We start from the raw sequence: 26,173 nt of genomic DNA on the forward strand, positions 1-26,173 counted from the left end.
GTGTAATTACTCATCAAAGGAAAGTAGACGGGAATTTAGGAAGAGATTGGACATAAAGGTGAATGAAAATGAACTAGGAGAACCTGAGCTTGAAGAATTGGGCAAACTCATATACGAACATAGAGACTGTTTTGAGACTGATGATTCTGATCTGGGATTAATAAGAGGGTGGGAACACAAAATAAGATTATCTGATGAGACACCTGTTAAATCGCCTTACAGACGAATAGCACCAGATTTAATTCCTGGAGCTAAATTGTTATTACCAGATTTAAAAGAGAGAGGCATAATAGAAGAGAGCAAAAGTCCATATGCTGCTCCAATAGTTCTAGTTAGGAGGCGAGGGGGTGATCTTAGACTATGCATTGATTACCAACAACTAAATAAGAAAATCATAAAAGATACCTTTCCATTGCCCAGGATTCAAGAGACTATGGATGCATTGAAAGGTGCCAAATTCTTTCCGACTTTTGATTTAGCTCAGGGTTATCACCAGATATTGCTGAAAGAGGAAGACAGCCTTTTCTGTCCCTTGGGGTCATTTTCAATATCGTCACTGCCCTATGGGGTTGACAAATAGCCCGGCAACGTTCTAAAGGTGCATGGAAAATATCTAAGGCGATTTTAGTTTTGAGTTTTTGATAATTTACTTAGATGACCTGATTTTGTTTTCTAAAACCATAGAAGAACATTTTGGGAGAGTTAAGCAGCTGCTGGAAAGGGTATGCTTGTATGGCATCAAATTAAAACTCTTTAAGTGTATTTTCTTGCAAACATCAGTGAGATATTCAGGATATACAGTAAGTAAGGAGGGAATAAGTCCAGATCCAGAGATAATTAAAGCCATCAGTGAATGGAAAAGACCTGAAACGGTAAAAGATGTACAAAAATTTCTAGGATTTTGCGCTTTTTATCGACGCTTTGTGAAGAGCTCTGCACAAATTGCCAAACCATTGAATAGACTTCTGAGTGGAACACAGGTCAAATCATCAGAAAAAGTTGTAGGGAAGTGGGGAGAAGATGAAGAAGAGTTATTTGTAACCCTAAAATCTGCATTAACGAAAGCCCCTGTGTTGCAAGGTGTTGTGTTTGGGAGAGTTCATGTTAGAAATTGATGCTATTTCGATGGGCTAGGTGCTGTGCTATCACAATACAGTGGGAAGGATTTACACCCAGTTGCATTTGTCAGCAGGTCACTAAAACCCCACGAGTTAAATATGAGAAACTATAGTTCTAGAAAGCTTGAACTATGCACGCTAAAATGGGTTGTGGCTGACAAATTTAAGAATTATTTGATAGGAATAAAATGCCTTGTGTTTACTGACAATGGTCCTCTGAGTCACTTATCCTCAGTGAAGCTTGATAATACAGAGCAAAGGTGGGTTGCTGATTTGGAAATGTTCAATTCAGAAATCAGATTTAAACCTGGGAGAGAAAATAGCCGGGCTGACATACTGTCTCGACAGACTAGGGATGAAAATGGACCAGAGGGCGTAGGAGATGAATCTTTAGAACCTCACGAATATGATGGAATTATTAGAGCTATAGAGCTAAGGAATTGGTTGAGTGGCAGGATCTAGAAAATAAACAAAAATCTTGTCCAATTATTGGATCGAGGAAACACCTGGAAGGGAGGACGGAGGACGTTGAAGAACCTTCAATTTTGGAGGAGATAAAACAGTGGAAAAAGAGAGGAAATTTACAGTTAATTGATGGTGTTTTATACAAAGTTGATGATGATTCCGTGGGAAGTTACCAATGCAGGATGGCATTACCGGTAGACTTGCGTGTCAGATGTCTGCATGAAATGCATGATTCGTTTGGCCACCATGGTGTTGAAAGAACCTAAAAATTATTAGAGAGCAAAGTTTTCTGGCCAGGAATAAGAGGTTTCTTCCCTGGTTACATAACGAAATGTAAGGTTTGCTTAATGAACAAGCCCAAAATGCTAGTTTCAAAGACTTTACCAGTAAATATCACCACTGTTAGACCACTTGAACTGCTTGCAATGGATTTTTGCTCAGTCGAAAAGTCGAGTTGTGGAGTGGAACACATTTTAGTTGTCATTGATCATTTTAGCAAATTTGTGTGGACTTTCCAAGAACCAAAGAGCTTTGACGGTTGCAAAATTACTGATAGAGGACATATATTATAAGTTTGGAGTTCCTGATACATTGCATAGCGACCAGGGGAGGAATTTTGAAAGTACTGTAGTCAATGAAATTTGCAAGAAATTTAGCATCCATATGACTAGAACGTCTCCATATCATCTCAGGGGAATGAAATGGTGGAAAGATTTAACAGGACTACTTTTGGTTTATTAAGAACTCTGAGTGAAGAAAAGAAAAGGAAATGGCCTCGATATATTCAAAGCTTAATATTTGTCTATAATGCAACACCCCACTCTGTAACGGGATACTCTCCGTTTAATTTGATGTTCAGTCATGAGCCTAAATTATCAGTAGATGTTTGGAAAAACCACATCATTCGTTAAGACATGGAGGCACCAGACATTCAATGGCATATCCAAGAGGAGACTTGGCAAGGCTCGAAGCAATACAGATAAGAATTGGAAATGTAGGGGAAAATGAGTACTAGAGAACTCGAGAATGAACGACTTGAAAGTGGGGCAGAAAGTACTTCTTAAAGAAAATCAAATTATAGGGAGAGCTAAATTGCAGAATAAATATAAAGGAGAAGAATGGGTTATTGAGGAGGTGCTGGATGACAGATGTGGTCTGTTCAAAGTTAGGCCTGTTGGGTATGAAAGTAAGGTTATACATAGATCTAATGTTAAGCCTATCAGTATAACAGAAGATGATAAAAGGATGAACGAAGAGGATAGACAGTCGGATGATGAACTCAGAGTACCTCATATGGAAAAGGCTCTGGAAAATGAGGACGTGGATGAACAATCAGCGGATGAACAATCAGCGGATGAAGTGTCAATGCCAGATATGGAAGAGGTTCTGAAGAGGTTTGGTGTTAGCTATTCACAAACAAATAATGCTGAGACTGAACAAATGCCCACCACTGTAGGGAATGATGTAGAATCAGTTAGGTTAAGGAGGTCTGAAAGGTTGAAACAAAAGAGAGAAAAATGTTAAGTATATATTTTTTTCTGCAAATAACAAATAAGAAGCTTCTGCTGATAGTCAGTAACGAATTATAGCATACTGAGCAGGTGGTTCATGTTCGTCTGTATTTCTTGCATAGGTAAGAAGTGAGAAGTACAATGAGGGCATTGTCAACTAAAGCGGGTGGGAATGTGTAGCGTATGAGCAGTCAAGACCACTACAGTTAGAAACTCACTTGTTAAACTGCATACAGTTAACAGCTATTATAATGTATAACAGCCATTTACTTATGGTAGTTAACTGTATAATTTCTTTCAGGAACAGTACTTGGCTTTTATAAATTAAGACTTGGTCACATCCCGGGTGGAACGGAAATGTTTTGTGAAGATTCATTTTACTGACAATTTCCTAATTAGCAGGAGGGGTGATCTACAAACATTTACAAAAATAACTTCCTAAATAGCAGGAGCTGTGTTCTACAAACATTTACGAAAATAGTCTGGACAATCTGCAACAGATGAAAGTAAGCCAAAGAAAATGTAATGCAACAAGTGCTTTGTAAATTCATCCGGCTTACTGTGCGATTGTATACAAAATATGAAATGAGGTTTTACAAATATTTGTATGAATTGTTAATTTATGTAAATATCTATTCTCAGGGTTGTTCTTGGGTTGAACAAAAGCATATGGGAAAGAGAGTGTTGATCGCCCCTCATATGCAACACACTCATGAATGTATAGATATATATATATATATATATATATATATATATATATATATATATATATATATACATACATATATACATGTATTATATATATATATATATATATATATATAAAATATATATATACACATGTATATATATGTATATATATGTATATATATATATATATATATATATATATATATATATATATATATATATATATATATATATATATATATATATATATATATATATATATATATATATATATATATATATATATATATATATATATATATATATATATATATATGTATATGTATATATGTATATATATATATATACTGTATATATATATATATATATATATATATATATATATATATATATATATATATATATATATATATATATATATATATATATATATATATATATATATATATATATATATATATATATATATATATATATATATATATATATATATATATATATATATATATATATACGTGAACGACCACATGAAAGGTGAAAATTAAAGACCAGGTACCAAAGCGCTTTCGTGTATTGCGTACACTTCTTTGGGGTACCTCAAGAAGTGTATGCACATACATAAAGCGCTTTGGTACCTGGTCTTTAATTTTCACCTTCATGTGGTAAATCTATGTATATATTTGTCACGTGCAGTTTGGTGACTTATTGCATATATATATATATATATATATATAATATGTATGCATGCATGCATGTATGTATGTATGTATGTATGTATGTATGTATGTATGTATGTATGTATGTATGTATGTATGTATGTATATATGTACAGGCAGTCCCTGGTTTACGACGGTCTCGGCTTACGACGTTCCGAGTTTACGACGCTTTTCAAATATATTCATAAAAAAATTATTTCCTGGGTTTACAACGCATGTTCCAGGTTTACGACGCTGACAACGCCCGTCCGACGGAAGAAATAAGGCTCCAGAATGGCAGAATGGTCAATATTGGAGGGTTTTCTATTGAAAAACTCAATGTAAATGCAGGATAAATTGTTTTCAAGGCACCCAAAGGAATAAAAGTAAGTTTTTTTACGATTTTCGACGGTATTTCAGACGACGGGAGTCCGACGACGATCGGAAGAAATATGCATCCAAAACAGCAGAATGGTCAATATTTGGAGGGTTTTTATTATGAGAAACTCAATATAAATGTAGGATTTGTTGTTTTCAAGACACCCAAAGGATTAAGAATAAGGTTTCCTAACGATTTTCGACGGTATTTCGGGCGACGCCAATCCGACGACGATCGGAAGAAATATGCATCCAAAACAGCAGAATGTCAATATTTGGAGGGTTTTTATTATGAGAAACTCAATATCAATGTAGGATTTGTTGTTTTCAAGACACCCAAAGGATTAAGAATAAGGTTTCCTAACGATTTTCGACGGTATTTCGGGCGACGCCAATCTGACGACGATCGGAAGAAATATGCATCCAAAACAGCAGAATGGTCAATATTTGGAGGGTTTTTATTATGAGAAACTCAATATCAATGTAGGATTTGTTGTTTTCAAGACACCCAAAGGATTAAGAATAAGGTTTCTTAACGATTTTCGACGGTATTTCGGGCGACGCCAATCCGACGACGATGAGAAGAAATATGCATCCAAAACAGCAGAATGGTCAATATCTGGAGGGTTTTTATTGTGAAAAACTCAATATAAATGCAGGATTCGTTGTTTTCATGACACCCTAAGGAATAAAATTAAAGTTTTCTTATGATTCTCGATGGTAATATTTGGGATGACTCGGTGTCCAACGCATACGACGGAAGAAAATTTACATTCTCGGATTTTTTCATAGAGCAATATTCACTAAATTACTGAGTTTTATTTTATTTTCATGACTAAATATATTTTTTATGATGGAAAACTTGTTTACTAATTTTAAAATATTAATATTACGTATCGATAAAAGTTAAATTAAAATCCCGTGAAATCATAAAACCGCTTACCGATGTAATCACTTCATTCAACCTCTCTCTCTCTCTCTGTTCTCGAATAATTCACGAATAATTTCACTTCTGCGATTTAAGTAAGGCCAACCGCCCATATCTCTCTCTCTATTGCATATATCCTTCAAAAAAATATCGATTACTGTATGTAAACATAAAAATATACTAAAATCCCATCATCGCTTGTGTGACAATTTTTTTTATTGCTTTTTTAAAGGCTTATGACGATACTGGCTCGGGGGGTTAGAATTAGCCAATAACAGAGCTCGTAGCAACCCCTTCTCTCCATGACGATACGCTATTGGCTGGCAGGACTGACAGTAGCCAATAACAACTTGTAACACCCCCCTCATCCCCTTCCCGCCCTCCTTGACGACATGCTATTGGCAGGAAGGGTGGGATTTTAACCAATCACAAACCTTGTACCTCACGGGCTTTGCATACACTATAAAGAGGGTGCGTAGTATTTTTTTTCTCTCTCTCACCGACGTGAGAGAGAGAATGACTGCATGAGACTTTTCTAACAAATTTGTGGGAGATGACAACTAACTACGTTTGTATGATATGATATATAAATGACTTACCTAATAAGAGCTAATTTTCAAATATTAAGATTAAATAATAACAATGCAGTATACTGAAATTACAACATTTATGCATTTTCAAAGCAGACTAAGGGCAGAAGATCAGTTTCTCTCTCTCTCTCTTTTGAATGAGAAATGGATAGATATATTATAAATAGATACTAAGTTCAGCCCTTCACTCTCACAGGAAAATATACTGCTAATTTGAGTCTCTTTACCTATGCACACTGCATGTGTGTGTGTTCATGGTGCTTTAACAGTGCTTGGTAAAAGTAGTGGTAGCCTACATCTTTGGAAGACAAAGAAAAAAACAATTTTTTGTTGTCAGTCGCAGTAAAGAGAAATGGATTAACATTCCTCGAGAGATTAAAGAGATAAACTCTCTCTCTCTCTCTCTCTCTCTCTCTCTCTCGTGCCAGCACAAGAATGGCTGAATGTAAGTCGTGGTGGTAATTCATTCTCTCTCTCTCTCTCTCTGGCTGGAATAGGGTACTAGTGTTTAAGATGACTTTGAAAAGATATTAATATAATTTCAAAGATTAATACAGTAGTAACAGGATAATAATTTAAGCTATATTTGATGTAGGATGATACTTAAAGTAAAAATGGGAGAGCAATGTAGTTCTGTAAAATTCAAAGTCTTTTTCTGGTAGATAAGTGGTGAGGCAGTCTCTCTCTCTCTTTCTCTTTCTCTCTCTCTCTCTTGCTCTCTCTTATTCTCTAGCTTCAAAACAGTAGAATGGTAAAATTTTGGAGGGTTTTTCATGAAAGACTCAATAAAAATGCAGGTTATGTCATTTTCAAGATACCCAAAGGATACTCAAAGGATTAAAAGTAAGGTTTTCTTACGATTTTCGAAGATTTTTCCGGTTGACGACGATTTTCGGCTTACAACGCGTCGTCAGAACGGAACCCCCGTCGTAAAACGGGGACTGCCTGTATATGTATATATATGTATGTATGTATATATATATATATATATATATATATATATATATATATATATATATATATATATATATATATATATATATATATATATATATATATATATATGTATATATAAACATACAGGTTGACCATCACTAATCCGGCATCATTGGGACCTGGAGGGTGCTGGATTAGCCATTTTGCCGGATTAGCCATTTATTCGGCTAGAATACACAAAACCCAGTAGCTAAGCACCTAATCTTAGAATTAAAATATCCCATAAATCAGTACAAGTTGGTTAATAAAGAAAAGACAATTATCAAATACAGGTAGTGCTTGAGTTACGATAATTCGACATACGATATTTCGAGTTTCCGATGGGGTTAGCAATTAATACCGGTACAAAAATATTTAAGAAATGTTTTTAGATTTCGCGCAGGCGCAGGCAGCAGGTACAATCAGGTTAGTTAAAAAAGTAAAAGAGAATGATAAAAGTATTGTTAGTAACGTTATACTCTTGCGTAAATGCGTACAGCCATAAACAACCGAACGGGAAACTGTTGTTTTACTAATAATCGTATCGGATAACAACTGTTTTGCTTGTATTTCAACTATCGTACGGTAATACACAATTACAGTACTGTAGTTATGTTACAAATGACATTAAGTACTGTACAATAGGACTGATATATTTTTTACCCTATACCCTTATTCGCTTTGGAGAAAAGATCAGCAGGGAAATATACTGCTACAGTAACTTTAAGCTGCAACTTGTAGCTGAAGCTGAGAAAACAATGTTCAAGCTGCTAATGACTATAAATTATTGTGCATCGGCAACATGGATGAAACTCGACCGTAAATAAAACTGGTAAGAATGTATTTTAATCAAGACTACTGGGCAGGAAAGAATACAAATTACTACTATTTTCACGCCAATAAAAGATAAATACGTAAAGCTCGCATTATGATGAAATCAAGAGAAAATAGCGAACGGAATCTTGAATTTTTTTACGCAAAACAAACATGCCCCCAAAACGGCCAGCCGCGATTCCCGCGAACGCCATATATTAACGAAAAAAATAAGCTAAATTAATTTCACAACGAGATGTATTTAAGTTATATTTCGACTTAACAACAATTCGTATAACGAAAAATATCCTTTCAATTCCCGCGGCCGGCTGATGAAGAGTTAGAGGAATTTATTTCTGGTGATAGAAATTCATTTCTCGCTATAATGTGGTTCGGATTCCACAATAAGCTGTAGGTCCCGTTGCTAAGTAACCAATTGGTTCTTAGCCACGTGAAATAAGTCTAATCCTTCGGGCCAGCCCTAGGAGAGCTGTTAATCAGCTCAGTGGTCTGGTAAAACTAAGGTATACTTTTTTAAATATCCTTGTCCCAAATAAATAAAGTATCCATATTCATTTACGCTAACTAGAAGCAAGAAAAGCGCTTTAAACTTAGTTAACTTCGGCGAAATAAACACCGCGATATCGATTCCCAAAACAAAACATTGATCACAATTTATAATACAAAGGCAATATGAGAATATACGCAACTGGAAACAATGTAGTAAAGCATAACTTTTTAAAAGATCCATGAAAAAGATACACATTCATTATGTTGATGTTTGTGTAATACTGTTAATATGTAAATAGAGTTCAGTATAATGTAGGCTAGGCTACCAGTTTGTTGATGCAGCACACTGCGCCACCAAATTGAAGTGGCCGGCGAGCGAGTTATTGCAGCGATCTGGGAAATTTGAAAATTAGTGCGGAAACATGAGAGATTACTCTTGCCGAAACTTGTGCCAGATTACTGATTGTTCTGGACTACTGATTGCCGGATTAGTGATGGTCAACCTGTATGTATATATATATATATATATATATATATATATATATATATATATATATATATATATATATATATATATATATATATATATACATATATATATATATATATATATATATATATACATATACATACATATATACACACACACATATATATATATATATATATATATATATATATATATATATATATATATATATATATATATATACATATACATATACATATACATATACATATACATATACATATATATATATATATATATATATATATATATATATATATATATATATATATATATATATATATATATATATGTCAGTTGACCCTCGTTAAATCGGACCCTGCTAATCCGGATATCAGATAAGACAGGCACTGAAGAGGGTCAGCCGATTTAAAATGCGCAACGTTCGTCCACAATTTAAGATAATTACTGTTCCTCTGCTCGTCGCATACCATTTTCCTTTTTATTTACCAAAGGTAAATAAAAAACTTTTCATTTATATTTTTATTTTATATATATATATACAGTTCTGTATTCATGCTGTACTAAACTGAAATGCTTTTAACTTATAACCAATTTAACTCTCGCACAGTACATATTAAGAAGTTCTTTCTCAGACAGAATACAGCTAAAACCTGATTTGCTGGCTGGTTACCATGGAGATCTGCTAGCCAATGACTGCCCTCTTCTTCCGTTCTATTTATAGACATATGTCGTGACAGCACTAAGTTTGATAGTTGCCATGATTATGATTATTTGACTGCTGATGGCAAAAGTTGCTCAATAATTTGCTTTATATAATTATTTCTTAATGAAAACATGAATTCAACAATAATTTAAACTTTTATATAGTGGTATGAAAAATTCCACAACAGTCTGTCGTGGTGATGCACCATCACTTGCGAATCCTATTCCTGGACTGTCCTCAGACTGATGACAACGTCAGTAACAATAAAAAACAACCCTCTCCAAGATCGATATGATGAAATGTATTTTATTGTCTTACTTATCGTTAAAATTCATAAGCTGAATTACAATTATTCTGATCATGTATATTTTTGCGTTTCATGGAATGTTTTTGTTGAAAACAAAATGTGTTAGTGAAATTATGGTCTTAATTGTCCCACTATTCTATTATTGATGATCTTAATATTATCTCACATTCATTTAACAGTGTATTGATATAATAAAATATAATGAGTAAATAACTAAAATGAAGAAAAACATGAAAAAAGGGAAAAAAATATTTTTGCTGCAATAGTGATGTTTGATATGCTCCTGACCCTACAATTCCGAAATCTGAAAAATTCAAAAAACCGAAACATATCTGACCCCGAGGATTTCGGGTAAAGGATCGTGTATCTGTACCCTAGATTTCATTATCTTATTTTTCATTTTAGAGAATCCACTTCCTTTTACTTAACAATTATGTGTTCATGTCTCGGCCTAGGCATCTTATGCAGCTGAATTCTATCATTTTTATCATGTTTTGTTCTTCATTTTTCATCTTTTACCATGAGCTTTAATTCAAATGTTTCTACATTGGTTTATTATTCACACTATAAAAATAATGAAATACAGTATATTTATAGGTATTTATAGGTATATACTGTATATAGATATCACCAGTTAACCCAGACTATCAGCTAAGATGGACACCATGGCCCCAAATTAGTCTGTCTTAACGAAGGTTGACTGTATATATATATATATATATATATATATATATATATATATATATATATATATATATATATATATATATATATATATATATATATATATATGTATGTATACCTCTATATATGTATGTTCATTATATATATGTAAAGTCACCAAATCGGCGCCAGGATAGTGTTTCGGCGGCGCCATTAAGTCTCCGCTGAGCTTGTTTTCTTTGGTGACTTCCCGTTTTCTTCAAGCTCAATTAGTCACGCCTAAAACGTGCCAGGTCACGCATTTTAATCATTTTTACTTTATGGTATTTATACGAATGTCACACATTGTGTATCACATGTTTCTTCATTCACAGGCATCAAGACTGTATCTATATTGTAGCTCTATATGTTTTGTATTGTAATTTGTATTCGTTCACTGAATATTATTGTTTATTGTTTCGACCTCAGGTCACAGTCAATTCCATTGTCTCTCACGGCCCGGCGTCAGTCGGCCATAATATAAGCTGCCTGGATCTGTAATAAAGTAGCAGTAACTTTTACCTGCTCGTTTCTTTGACATATATTACATATATATATATATATATATATATATATATATATATATATATATATATATATATATATATACATACACATGTATATATATATACATATAGTACAGGTAATTACGAGTTACGATGGGGTTAGGTTCCAAAAACCCATTTTTTGTTGAAATAATTGTGCCTCGAATATAGCCTTGCCTACACTAGGGTAATCAGTACCATGTATACATATATGGTAGCCTAGCCTACACTACACAGTATACTGTATGTATATACAATATAGTAATTATTAATGTCAGCTAATTCTGCAGGTTCAATGCAGATTGACTTATGATAATTCAGTATAAAGAGAAATTGAATACTGTAATCTTTATCATTATCATTGCAGAAGTGATCCTTTCTTCACCCAATTCTGATTCCCCTGAACTTCACTTTTATTTCATTTCTATAATTTGTTTTACTGTAAATTGTTTTATACTGTAATATATAATATATTTACTGTTGCATAACATAATTCTTTCTTGATCATTCCAGATTTTAACCTCTTTTCAAGTGATAACCCGGACTCCTCTGAACCAGTACCCTCTCCCGGTTCAACAGGTAAGGAATAATTCACTTTTTTTCAAATGTTTTATCATTTTTTATAAATTTCAGAAAAAAGTGTACAATAATTGTACAGTAATAATTTATACTTTATTGCATAATAATTATCACTATCATTCCAGATCCAGAAGTGATCCCGTCCTCCAATCCCAACTCACCTGCAACTGTACCCTCTCCAGTTTCATCAGGTGACTTTTTTTATTTTAAATCATTTTATAAAAGGGGTGTACTACTGTAATATATGTACTTTACTGCATACTGTACTCTATAAATTTTTATCTTTATCATTCAAGAAGTGATGGTGATCCCCTCCTCAAACCCCAACTCACCTGCACCTGTATCCTCTCCATGTCTATCAGGTAAGGATTTCTTCACTTTATTTTTATCATTTTTTTAAAATTGTGTTATAAAATACTGTTAGTGTAATATTTATACTTATTGTATAATTTTTTCATTATCATTCCAGACTCCCAAGCACCAGCAGCTTCCTCATCACAGCCTGTTCTACATCCACCAAATGCCCATCCCGGTAAGCAAGTCAACCACTAGGGATGCTTCACTTTTATACTGGACTGTAGTACTTTATTCTAATTTTTGTCATTACAGTATCATTTCAGACTGCCAAGCACCTTACTGTACTGAGCTCCCTTATTCTAGCCTACATCTTTCAAAATCAATGAAATTTAGGTAAGGAACTCTTCACTTTTTTATTTTCATAAATTTTTTAAATTGGTTTATGAAATGCTGTAACACTGTACTATTTATACTTTACTGCATATCCTAGTAATTTTTATTATTATCATTCCAGGCTTCCAACCACCTGCACATCTCCATCTCCCTCAACCTAGCCTACATCTTTCAAAATCACTGGAATTTAGGTAAGGAATGCTTCACTTTTTTTTCATTTTTATACATTTTTTATGTTCTATAAAATACTGTAACACTGTATTTATACTTAATTGCATACAGAACTGTACAGTACAGTATTAATATTGTAAATTTTTACATTCCAGAATCCCCAGCATCATGACCACACCAACACTCTTCCAGTGGTTATAATGCAAGAAAATTTCAAATTAATGTAAGGAATACTTTACTATTAAATTTTTTTACATTCATGTAACAAAATGTACTGTAATATTTATACTGTACTTTATTACATACTGTACTCTAACTTTTATGCTTTCATTCCAGATGCAAGTTCAAACCCCCACATACAGTACAGTACTGTATACCAAGTGGATAAAGAATATTTGTACATCTTTGGAGGAAATTCTCTAAGATCATGGATGCACACCTCACCAGAAGAAATGTAAATCACTGGAAGTTTTCAAAACAACCAAAGGATTCAAGGTAAGGCTTTCATCACTTTTTTTATTAATTTTTATAAATTCTTTAATAAGGTGTTTCGATTTACGTCGTTTTCAGACTTCTGTTGCACCTCAGGAATGGAACTTTGATGTAACCCAAGGACTGCCTGTATTAGAAGCCAAGGCTTTTATAGGAGAAGACTTGGGGGGACACCTCTTGCCTTGTCTAGGTGAACAGGCCAGTTGGGCCAGGCCACTATCCCGGGACCCCTGGGATGCTCTCTTTGAAGAGCAGAAGTGGGGTAAGGGAGCGCCTGCATGCTCTATGCTCACCTTCTCTCACTGGGCCGAGCTGGCAGCCAGGCCTGGGTCCATAGACCAGGGACCCTGGCTGGCCCAGATGGGAGAGCTACTAGGGCCAGTACCAGTGCACCAGGGATCCGGAGAACCCTGGGTAGTGGTTGCTCCCGTGCGTTTGGCAACAGGAGCAGCGTTACTCACGGTACTGCTAGCAAAGACCCAGTAGCCCTCTCTGCAGGTGAGGGCTGGCCGCTGGAAGTTCTACAAGACTTCCCGCGGACAGACAAGTCAGCCTTCTTTTTCCTCCACTTGCTAGCTTTCGAATACTGTAAGGGGAGGAGGTGACAGCATTCGACGTGAAGATGGAGATAAAGACGACGACGATTTCCTTCTCCACTTCTCCGACTTCTTCTTACCAAAGGCAGCCTATACAGCAGTGTGTGGAGGAGGACATCACTCAAAGATGAAGTCGATGGAAGCACCTGGGGGCACATCACTGATGGAATATGTGGAGTTACCAAAGACACGGTGGCAGTTTTCAAGCCAGTGGATACTGCAACTGTAGAAGTAATCATAGTTACAGTTGAAGTGGTAACTGGAAGAGTGGTAACTGGAAGGCCTTGCATAGCCTTCAAGTGATCAATTAGAACAGACACACTCATCTCCCCTGAGGCCTAAGGAGGGCCAGAGCTCCCCGAGTCCCTCGGTCTCCACAGCACCTGCAGGAAAGGTTGGGTTAGGTGAGGCAGCCTCCCTACACCCCAAGAACAAGTGTGCACCCGTAGATAACTCCTCCTCCAAGTGAAGAGAGACTGCTAGAAAGGAACTGGGCTGGTCATTTTCCTTTCCTCGATGGCTCTAACGACGTAGCAGTAGGAGTCGGTGAAGGGGAAACCCCTTCCTTGGGAGTGGTAACAGCGTGTGGAAGTTCGGCTGGAGGTAAAAAGGAACAGGAGAGAATCTTCTGTGTCACTGACAAAGTATCACACTCTGATGAAACCGTAGAAACTTTCTTCTATATCTTTTTTCCTCCTAGCAAACCTCACCCACTGTTCAGAAGGCCAGACTCAGCACTCTGGACATGACTGTTTTGGTTGCATTCATGCCTACGGCATGAATCACATAGTGTATGAGGATCACTCTCAATAGAAGAGAGGAACCATTTAAAAGGCCTGTCTTTCCCTGGGCAGTGCCCAAGGACTAGCGGTTTCCTCTCCACAATAACCTTTAGTGACTGAGAGGTTTGCATATTAATAAAACAATCACAAAATAAATTTCAAAAATAACAAAAAGAAACAGCAGTCAGGCAGCGAAGTGCAGACTGATGAGTGGGCAGGGCTTCCCCTCTACCATCAGAAGTTAACGACTTTGTCTGAAAGTTTAACAGCCATTCCAGCTCATGTCCACAAGCTAAATTTTATGTAAAGAATGAATGTTTGAATTTGTGTAGGAACAAGTGTTTACTTTTTGGTGTACAGTATAATGTATTTTAAAGTGTTTGGAGCAAATAAAAAAACACTTTGTCGCCTGCCATACTGCATGTTGGGTATGAGAGAAAAAGAAGGGGTTTACTTTTTTGTGTGCAATTTATTTTGGGAAAAATGATAAAAATGGTTTTGTAAAATATTGTATTGCACTGCAAATGAGTAAAAAAAGGATTTACTATTTTTTGTGAACAGTATGATGGTTTTACAAGGTTTGGGGTAAATGAAAACCGGTGTAGCCTACCATACTGCGTTTCACGTTCAAGAGAAAAAGAAGGGTTTACTTTTTTGTGTGTAAGATGTATTTTGGGGAAAAAAATAGAAATAGTTTGTGCAAACTATCATACTGTGTTGCAATCATTAAAAAGGCATTTACTGTATTTTTACAGTGAATGAAAAACATTGTGCAGCCTACCATACCGAGTGTTGCTTACGAGGGAAAAAGAAGGGCTTTGCTTTTTTGCAAGCATATACACAATTACAGTAAACCGGCCCCCATATTCGCGGTCTCTCGATTTGTGGACTCACCTGTTCACAGATTTCTCTATGGAACATATATACGCATTATTCACTGAAAATTCGCCCATGCACGGTATTTTTCACCGAGAAATAGGAGAGGGTGGACAGTAAGATGGAAGAAAGGAGTGAAAGGGGATACAGCTAGGGGCCAAAGGGATGCTGCAAAGACCCTTAAGCAATGCCTACATTGCACTGCATGTGGTGCACTGACAGCATTACCACCCCCTACGGGGGGTAGTGTTGTTAGTGCAACTCCATACCCCACCTAAGGCGGGGGGTTAAGTGAGGAAGGGTATGTTGCCCTTGCATATGCCTACAATTTTTTACTCGCCTTTATCCGAAAGGGCCTTGGCTCTATCAATCCGGATAATCAAGGGATTACTGCAATTGGTGAAGTTTAAAAATATGAATACATCCATGTACTGTATCAACACACAAAAAATAGGGCTCATCAGCGGTGCTACTCAATGACATGCTGAGCACCAATTTTCTTAATGAAAGTAACATCTCAAAAGAAATTTTAATAGATTTTTCCTCTACCAGATCTAAAAGTTAACATTTACAAAATATTTGTTGTAAGAGTAAGCTCAGAATATACTACAGTAATAATTTTTTACTTACTTCTGAGTACGATCATTGAAGAGGATCCACTCTAATATACCAACAAAACCACCATTAGCTTTAAAACGTTCATCGAAGCTGAAGGTGAACTTGCCCTGGGATAAAAATTAGGATTAGAATATTGGCATATAAAGTGAGATATTGGATACAAAATCCATGCCCCGCCCCCCTTTTTATGCATTTCACATTTGAGTGTTTCATTTTATGCAGATTTTTGTGGAACACATCATTCACTTGTCCATGGGAAATTTCAGTGATTTGTGGATTTTTCTTCGGGCTATACCTCTAAAATTATCACTAATACGAAAGAGAGTGATGGCACAAGAATTTTTAAATAAATTTATGGGAGATGGTGACGATTAAACATGTTTGTATGATAAATAAATGAATTCCCTAATAATAAGTACTAATTTTCAAATATTAATAAGATTAAATAATAATAATAATAATAATAATAATAATAATAATAATAATAATAATAATAATAATAATAATAATAATAATAATAATACTGTACTGTAATTAAAAAATTATGCATTTCTATAGAAAATCATGTGAAACTTTATACAAACAAATACATATTTCCAATATTTGCCAAAGCTCTGACTTGAGAGGGGAGGCTGGACCTGTCATATATGTCAAACATCTGACTGCAATGGTTGCATCAGATATTTTTGACATATATGACAGGTCCAGCTTCCTCTCTCACTTCAGAGCTTTGGAAAAGATTGGGAATATGTATTTGTTTGTTTGAAACTTCACATAATTTACTATAGAAATGTACAGTAAACGCCCCCATTCGTGTTCTCATGATTCGCGGACTCACGTATTCGTGGATTTCTCTGTGGAACGTATCTACCCTTTATTCGCGGAAAATTCGCTAATTCATGATCTTATTCTCTGAGAAATATTCACTAATTACTGTATTTTCATATCATTTTCATGACTAAATGCACTTTTTGTGATAAAACTATTAAAACACTCAGGTATAAGCATTTTTAGAGGGTTTTTCATGTGTTTAAACTATCAAAATAAGCAGTTCCAAGTGTTTTTAGAGGGGTTTTAAGTATTCGCAGATTTTAGCAATTTGCGGGGGGAGGGTTCTGATGCATCCCCATGAATCTGAGGGTTTACTGTATACATTTTTTAATTAGTGTATTATTATTATTATTATATGTAGCCCATTGGTGATTAAATAAATTAGCGCTGAATGATTTTGAAATCTCTCTCTCTCTCTCTCTAATATAATTTCAAAGATTAATAACAACTCACTGTAGTAAATCATGTTTTTTTAACATAAATGCATTTGTACGTAATCATGAAAATACTAACATGGTGTAATTAACAAACCTAGCATTCAGTCTGGAGGTACTGAATGTATGTGTTCCGTCAATCTAAACTACCCACGTATTTTAGATGTGCTCTATGCAGTAGTACTATCCTAAAATACGTACCTGTACAGTAAATATGATTTCAAAATCATCTTACAACTCAGGAAAATAAACGTAAAATATACAACCAGTGCATTACATACAGTATGAGCAGAACGATGCACAAAGTTACATAGGCCAAAGAAAACACGCGTGTCTGAATGATAGGAGATACTTGACAGTAACAGTTGTAGGCTCTAACTTAATTTTGCATCATGACTCTGAAATGATATTAGGATGTTCTAGGATGATAGTCTGAGGTATGTTTTTGTTTGAACTGTCAAGTTTGACAATGAACTGTTAAAATAGGCAGTTATAAGCATTTTAGAGGTGTATATAGCCTACTTAAGAGTAACAGTACAAGGAAAGTACTGTAATGTAAGGTTACTTTGGGTGTTTTAAGATGGTGATTTGGGGTGTATTTTTGTTTGAAATATTAAATTGTTTTAGTATGATAATTTAAGGTATATTTTTGTTTGAACTATCAAATTAAGCAGTGAAATGTTAAAATAGGCAGTTATATGTGTTTCAGTTTAAGGGATAGAAGGCATCTGGCAGTTATAAGCATTCTTACAGGGGATTTTTGGATTTTCACGGATTTTGCATTTCCGCAGTAGGTTCTGTAACCTATTCTTGCGTAAAAATGGGGGAGCACTGTATGACATTTTTATGATAAAAAAAGTTTTATATACACTTACCAAGTAATTACATAGCTAATAATTCTACCTCGCACAGCAACTTTTCTTAATTCCGTGGTAGGTCTTTTAATTGTTTTACCTAGGTGACAGCCCCACCCTCTATGGGGAACACTGAAACTACATGGCAGCCAGTTTACAACTCATTTATGCCCTCATGTCCATGAGAGGAGAGGAGGAAGGGTTCTAATATAGTACTGTAATTACTTGGTAAGTATATATCAAACTTTATTTTCATCATAAAATGTCATTTTTATATATGTAATAACTTACTGAGTAATTACATAGCTGAATTCCACATGAATGGAGGTGGGACACATGAACATAATCTACTTCAAAACATTAAAGCATGATAATGACTCTGAAATAGAAAAATCTACCAGTATTGAACGCAGGCAAGTACTGCCTCTGGTTGGTGCTCATCTTGACCTGTAGTGGCATGGTGGTATAGCCTTGTGTTACCTCTACTTAGGAGGGAACTCTGCAGCAAGGGATAATGTCTGATGGCTAGCAAAGTTTACAAGGTACCCTTGCCCTGGGCGCAGTACCAAGATAAAAAACCAGACAACGCTGTCACCTAATCTGAAAACACCCAATAAAAACCATATCCTAGCCAGCCCTAGGAGAGCTGTTAATCAGCTCAGTGGTCTGGTAAAACTAAGGTATACTTAATTAATCCACTAAGACTGGTGGATACTCCAGGTACTTCATACCCCCAGGCTCCCCAAAAACTTGAAAACCCTACACCAAGGTTAAAAGAAAGGAGAAAAAGAGTGCTTCCTATGATTCTTCACCTAATACCATGCCTGCCACCGATAAAGGCCCCAGGGTATGCAATCATTAAACACAGTTTCTACGTCTTTCAAATGGTGAGAAGCAAAAACTGACTTGCACTTCCAGTAAGTGGACTGGATAATAGCAGACAGGGACATGCTATGTCTGAACGCCAAAGAAGTGGACACACTGCTCCAAGTCATGTGCTTTTACTTTAAAAATTCCTCCTGGATCTGGGAGTGTGCTTCTTTAATTAAATCTCTCAGCAAAATGACACGGTATTCTTTGGCAGAGGGTAAAACAGGTTCTTAATCGAAACCAGAGGTTATTAGAAGTACCCCTAATCTTCTCTGTCCTATGTAGGCAGTTTTCAGCGTCCTGACTGGACACAGGACCCTCTCTTCTTCTTCTTGTCCTAGGATATCTGATAAGTTCTTAGCCATGAAAGAACAAGGCCAGGGCTTGGACAGGACCTCATTCTTTGCTAAAAAAACCTAGGGTGAAGGAACAAACTGCATCCCCATGAGAGAAGTCCACTTTCTTGTCAATGTCTTGAAGTTTGCTGATGCGTTTAGCTGTGGCTAATACAAAGAGGAAGAGAGTCTTACGAGTCAAATTCCTAAGGGAAGAAGTCCTAAGGGGTTCAAATGATGAACCCAACAGTCATTTAAGGACCACATCCAGATTCCAGGATACCAAAGAATTGTCCTTTTTAGATTTTGTCATCTCGAAAGACTTCAACAGGTCCTTAGTATCGGAATACCGGGGTTTGAAGAGAGATCCAACCCTCTATGTTTAAAGACCGAGCTAAGCATAGCTCTATAGCCTTTAATGTTTGAAGGAGACAAGTTCCTTCTATTCCTCAGGAAGAGGAGAAAGTCTGCAATTTGAGTTACAGTGATCATAAAAGATGAGATATTTCAACTGTGGCACCACTGTTGAAAGACTGACTGCTTAGCCTGATACACGAGGCTAGATGATCTACTTCTGTATTATGCAATCACTTCTGCAGTTCCTCTTGAAAAACCCTTCGCTTTGACCAGCTTATGGACAGTCTGAATACTGTCAGAGCAAGAGTGGACAACCCTCGGTGGTGTCTTCTGAAGTAGGGTTGTCTAAGAAGATACAGTCTTCCTTGGATGAACCGAGTGACCAGAGTCACTTGATTTCGGTCTGCCCACATCAGTAAGTCTCTCGCTGCTTGACACAGAGAGAAGGAGTGGGTCCTGCCTTGCTTCCGAATGTAGGCTTAGGCAGTGTTGTCCACATGAACCACTATAGTCTTGTTACGGACTAGGGAGGCAAAACTCTGATGGCCTAGATGTACTGCCTTCAGTTCTCTTACGCTGATGTGTAAGCCCTGTTGATCTGGAGTTCATTTCCTGGAAACATCTTGATTTTCTAACAAGGCTCCTGAGCCTATGTCCGACGCATCAAAATAAAAGTTCAGGACTGGGTTCAGCAGATTAAGGGACTTCCCTTCCAACACCCTTCTTTCTGACACCCACCGAATTTTTACAAAGGTTTCTATGGAGGCCAGGGTCCCCAATAGGCTCATCTATTGGTGAGCCGTGTAAGATTAAAGAGCTAAGAATTTTCGGACTGTCTGAAGGCAATTGGAAATCCTCTGTGACACAAAAATCCAAAAAGCTTGGGAGTTCAGTATCATACCCAGATAGAGGAATTCTTGCGAAGGGGTCAACTGGGACTTCTGAAGGTTTAAAAGAAGGCCCAGCTCCTGGGTCAGAAAAATAGTCTTGTGCGTGTCCGCCATGCACTTGTCCTTTGACAGGAATTGAAGTAAGCAGTCACCTAGGTACAGACTCACGTTGATCCCTACTAAAGGGAGCCATTTCAAAAGAGGAGTGAGAACTTGAGAGAACACCTGAGGGGCTGTCAAAAAGCCAAAGCAGAGGGCCTGAAACTGGTATACTTTTTCTTAAAAGATGAACCTCAGGTATATTCTGGACACCTGATGAATTGGGATATGAAAATATGCCTCCTGCATATCTAGTGTTACCATCCAGTCACCCTGCTCAATGGAAGCAAGGGCCAATTGCCTTGTCTCCATCTTGAATTTTGTCTTCAAAACAAAATGACTGAGGGCGCTCACATCGAGGACTGATCTCCAACCCCACGATGTTTTGGGAACCACGAAAGGACGATTGTAAAAGCCCCCAAGTCAGGGTCTCGAACCACCTCTATGGCTCTTTTCTGAATGAGAGAGGAGACTTCTTCCAGTAGGGCCAAATGTTTCTTAGAGCCTGCTGAATAGGCTGACAATTCGATATGGGAGGTGACCAAAGGTCGGTTCTCCAGAAAAGAAATGATGTAGCCTTCCTTCAGAACCTTGACAATCCAAGGTTCTGCTCCTCTTATTAGCCACTTCTCCCAAAAACCCAGGAGTCTGGCTCCTACTGGGACATGGAGGGCTACTGGTTCACTTCTTCTGGGCTGGTTTGGCAGAGGTCTTCCTAGGGTTCCTGGACGCAAAACGGGCTGATGGGCGGGATCTGAAAGACATTCTGGTCCTTCCTCGACGAAAGGGATGTAGCTGAAGGGTGGAAAGGGTTTTTACTTGAAGAGAGGAAGACGATTCCTTGGGGCATCTAGATGATTGAGTAAGCAAGTCTTGCGTTGTCTTTTTCTGAAGATCTATGGCGATCTCCTTCACCGTATCCTGAGGGAAGAGGTGATTTTTATCCAGCGGATAGAACATCAAAGCTGATTTTTGCAAAAGAGTGACTCCCTTGGAAGAGAAGGAGCACCATAGCTCTCGTTTCTTGAGTACCCCAAGGGTAACGAGAGCGGAAAGTTCACTCGAACCATCTCTTACGGCTTTGCCCAGACAGGACAAAACCCCTAGCCAGTCTGAAGTAGAATCCCCGTCCAGGTCCTGATGATCCTCGATCTTCTTGGCCACTGTGCCCACTACCCAATAGAGGAAAATCAAGACTTCAAAAACTTTGAAGATGTCCTTGATTAAGTGGTCAAGTTCTGCAAACAAAAACAATCTTGGCTAAAGTAAAAGCCGAGTGATGAGACAAGTCTATCAAACCAGATAAATCCCCTTGGGAGGAGGCAGAGACTCCTAACGAAGGAGCTTCCCCGGTTGCATAATAATGGTACCTCCTGCGGATCATTCTAGAAGGAGGAAAAGTGAAGGACATTTTTCCATTTTCCCCTGGTCTGTCTTGGTGGACAGCCAGTCTTCCATTTCTTTAAAAGAGGAAGAAGAAAGAACCAACTTGGGGAGACGAGCAGAGTCATCTGACTGATTCCTCATTAAGAAAGTCGAGGCTGGTGAAGACAGGGCAGCTGGGGCTAAGGAGGGAAAGTTTGCCATCAAATACCTCAATAAAAGGTAAATGCTGAAAGAGCCACAGGTTCTTGTTTGATTTCTTCGTCCGAAGAGATCTGAGACAGGATGTCATCCTGGACAGGCTTAGGAATAGTAAGAACTTTCAAAAGGTCCAAAATTTGCACCAACTGACATTTAATCGGAGCAAGAGCAGGCTCATCAGGGTCTCCAGATGAAGGTAAAGGTCTGACTGGAGAAGGTGAAGGGGGAGCAGTCCCTGCGATGGTGAAGCCGATGGGCATCCGGGAGCAGTTGCTAGGCATTCAGGAGCTGGCTTCACGCTTCAAGTGCTTGGTAGCTGTCACCGGGAGCTCGGAGGGTGACCTGGAATGCCTGGAAGTTGGGGGCTTGGGAGCTGAGTGTGAGTGCTTGTGGACAAAAGTCGAGCAGACAGGTAAGATGTTCTCAGGACGGTTCAACGCAGACAGGTGTGGATGCTTGTAGACAAAAGTTGGGCAGACAGGTGAGCCGTCCTCCAAGCAGTCCCACGCAGACAGTTGTGGACGCTTGTGGACAGAAGACGACCGGACAGGGGAGACGGACTCCAAATCTACCAAAGCAGACAGAGGAGGCCGCCGTTGGACTTAACAGGCACTGGGCTTCCCATCGGATTTGGACTCTGAGTGCAGTTTGCTGCCGAGCGCTTGAGAGGACGGGAAGAGTCCAAGTAATGTGAACGGCGCTTCCTGTCTGCACCCTCGTTGTCGGAAAAGCTAGAAGACAAGCCATGCACACTCCAGGACAAGCCTTTCCAATAGCTGTCTACCAACACCTAGGACCGTACAACAGTTGTGGTTGAGGGGGCAAATACCCATGGGCAAACCCCCTCGGCCTTCCTTGGACTTTTGCTATTTCTTCTCTCTGGTGTGGGGGAGCAGGACAGTGACCTCAGTCTAGGAGAGCCGACGGGACAAGCAGCTGCCTCCTCCACTTGCACTGCACTATCACTGTGCACTTTCATTGAAGATAGTTTTTGTAAAATCCCTTGAAGAGAATTCCCCAATTCAGTCACAGTCCCAACAACTAAATTAATTTTCTTATCAATTCTAGCTTCAAGACCAGCAATGGTATCAGGATCGGAAGCAAGGGAGCCAGGCATGGGAGTAGAAGAATGTGCAGTAGGAGGGCCAGTATTAGGAGAGAAAGTAAGAATAGGAGATGAAGGGGAATAACAGGGCTAACCTCTAAGTTAGGCCTAGGTGTAGCCTCTAAGCTAAGAGATCATTTCTCGGCTCCATAAGCCGCTTTCCTCTTTCTATCTTCCTCTAACTTGCCTAAATGAGAGTTCAAAACTTTCCAATGGTTACCAACCCACATAGCACATTCAACACAGGTTTTATCGACACTGCAAACTTGCCCCCTACAACTCGTGCAGCCTGTATGAGAATCAAAGCATGCTTTAACTAGCTTAGCCTTACAGCTTATGCCGCTGCTATAGTGAACACTAGAACTGCTAGAATGACAATGAGGAGAAAAGCTGGTCCAAATTCTAACAAAAGACTAACTACAGTCTGCACTAATCAAAACAAAACAGTGTACAGTACTTCACTGAAAGTATGAAATAATGACTGCAAATCCAAACAAAGCTGTTGCAAGTGGAGGTGATGTTTACAACGTGGGCAGCAGAAATGAACTGTCAATTGGCTGCTGTATTGTTCCAATGTTCCCCATTGAGGGCAGGCTGTCACCTATGTAAAACAATTAAAAGACGCCACAGCAAAATTACAAAAAGTTGCCGTGCGAGGTAGAATTATTAGCTATGTAATTTCTTAGTAAGTTACGTACTTATGTAAAAATAAAATTTCATAAAATTTATTATTTGGATGCTTACCTACTGTTAAAGTCAAGACGGTATTCAAACAAAAGATTAAGTGGCTGCCTGGATGACTGTTTAATACACCTGTTCTCCATCAGGCGTGCTTTGAATGTTTTAGCACATCTGAATTCTCACTGACAACCAACGAGGTTGCGGGGAGGCTGGGTGGGGTCTACTTGAACAGTAGGTATGTATCCAAATAAAAAATTTTTTTATAGCATAGTCCCTGTCTCGTCCTCAAAGGAGTTACCCCCCATGGTGTGCCAGTGCTCCCATGGTGACTAGACTAGTGTCAAAGAAATATTTTTCTAGCCTGGTCTTGTAGCCGGGTATTGTGTCGTAATGAAAACACTATGACACGTGATAGAGTATAATGGACTCAAAGATAAGAAGGTATTTTCCCTTATCTTCAGCAAAGCTGAAGCCAGTTTTTCCTACTTCAAAACTGCGAGAAGTGACTATTGCGCATGCGCGTCTGCCACCTTGTTTACGACCGGGCAGTCAAAAAGACCAGTTCCATTACCCTCTGCTAGCGCAAGTGATATGCTTAACCCGTCAGTGCTCCTTACTGTTTTCAAGAGTGTAAAGCAGCAAGTACTATGGAAACATCCAAACACGAAAGTTAAGTGCTTATTTTTAAACTCGAGTTCTAAAAATTTAGTTTTAACTGTGGAACAAATGTTTTTCTGTGTATGGAATCCCGAAAACTGAACTTTGTTTTCGGAGCACATGGTCAGTGTTTTCAGAGCACATGGCCGGTGCCCTCTCATGATCTCTGTTATTTGCGAAAGCTCTAAAAATTTGATGTTTTGATCATTCAGTTGATAATGTGTAACTAAAGAAATGTTCCACAATTTAGTATTAATTTAGATAATCCTTTCAGATAACGGTGTCCACAATAGCCTAGGCGGTAGCCTACATGAGATGGTAGCCTAACAAATTCAGTTAGAATAATGTTAATGTAGTAGATGTTGTCCATAGCCTATATCCTAGGATTACATATCCTAAAGGTGATTTAAATAATCTGGGTTAGATAGTAACCCAATTTAAGGTAAGTAGGAACCTTTTAAAACATATTCTTTTACGGAACTAGGCAACAGCCCAGTTTACAGCAAGGATCCTAGAATTTGGTAAACAGGAAACTAAAAATTTTCCTGTCTGTATAACCTTGCAACTTGCGTATGATCCACATAATCTAGGACTAGGCAGTAGCTATATTAGTTTAAGTTAAACTTACAAAAACACCCCATTATTGGACAATCACTTTACTAGGTAGTAATCTACTCGATGATAATCTAGAACTAGATGAAAATAGTAACCTATGCAAGATGAGATGGTAGCCTATCCTCAAGGCTACATATTAAGGCATTTGTGTTTTATGTAACCATACCCTTGTGAAATAATTAGCCCAGATTAGGCAGTATCCTAGATTAGAGTAAGTGATAACCTGACTATAAGAGTTTACATTATTGGCCTACTAAATGATATCATAGACCAAATAACCTAGGATTGGATACAATCAAGGGAAGTTGTCAACCTCGGCTAGACAAACATAGTAGCCTAACTGTGCTTACTTATTAGCAAATTGCTAAGTTTATATAGCCCATATATTTGTAATCTATACAAGTCTGGATTAGCTAATACCCTAACTAGGCTAAGAAAGAATAAGCCCAGTAGTGCATATAAACAATATTCTAGGGTCAATAACATTATTAAGAGCTTATGAAGCCTATACCCTTACAGGTGATATAAACTTAGAACAGACAATAGCCTAACCAGATTTAGTGGAAACCCCTCAAGGGAACGTTCCAATTGTTAATTTAGAAACAGCGCAGCTGAGTATCAGAGAGAAATGTAG

The 26,173-nt window shown here is 37.5% G+C and overlaps 1 protein-coding gene across 2 annotated transcripts in view; it reads right to left on the bottom strand.

Annotated features, from left to right (window-relative positions):
• Positions 1–26,173, bottom strand: part of LOC136831361 (acid ceramidase-like) — a 265,053-nt gene that overhangs the window by 83,902 nt on the left and 154,978 nt on the right. For both annotated transcript variants that reach the window (XM_067091683.1, XM_067091684.1), the window contains one exon: positions 16,240–16,334. In XM_067091683.1, the coding sequence (XP_066947784.1) occupies positions 16,240–16,334 (95 nt within the window). The remainder of the gene's footprint in view (positions 1–16,239; positions 16,335–26,173) is intronic.

This window comes from Macrobrachium rosenbergii, chromosome 48 (genome assembly GCF_040412425.1).
Source record: "Macrobrachium rosenbergii isolate ZJJX-2024 chromosome 48, ASM4041242v1, whole genome shotgun sequence".
Taxonomy (NCBI): domain Eukaryota; kingdom Metazoa; phylum Arthropoda; class Malacostraca; order Decapoda; family Palaemonidae; genus Macrobrachium; species Macrobrachium rosenbergii.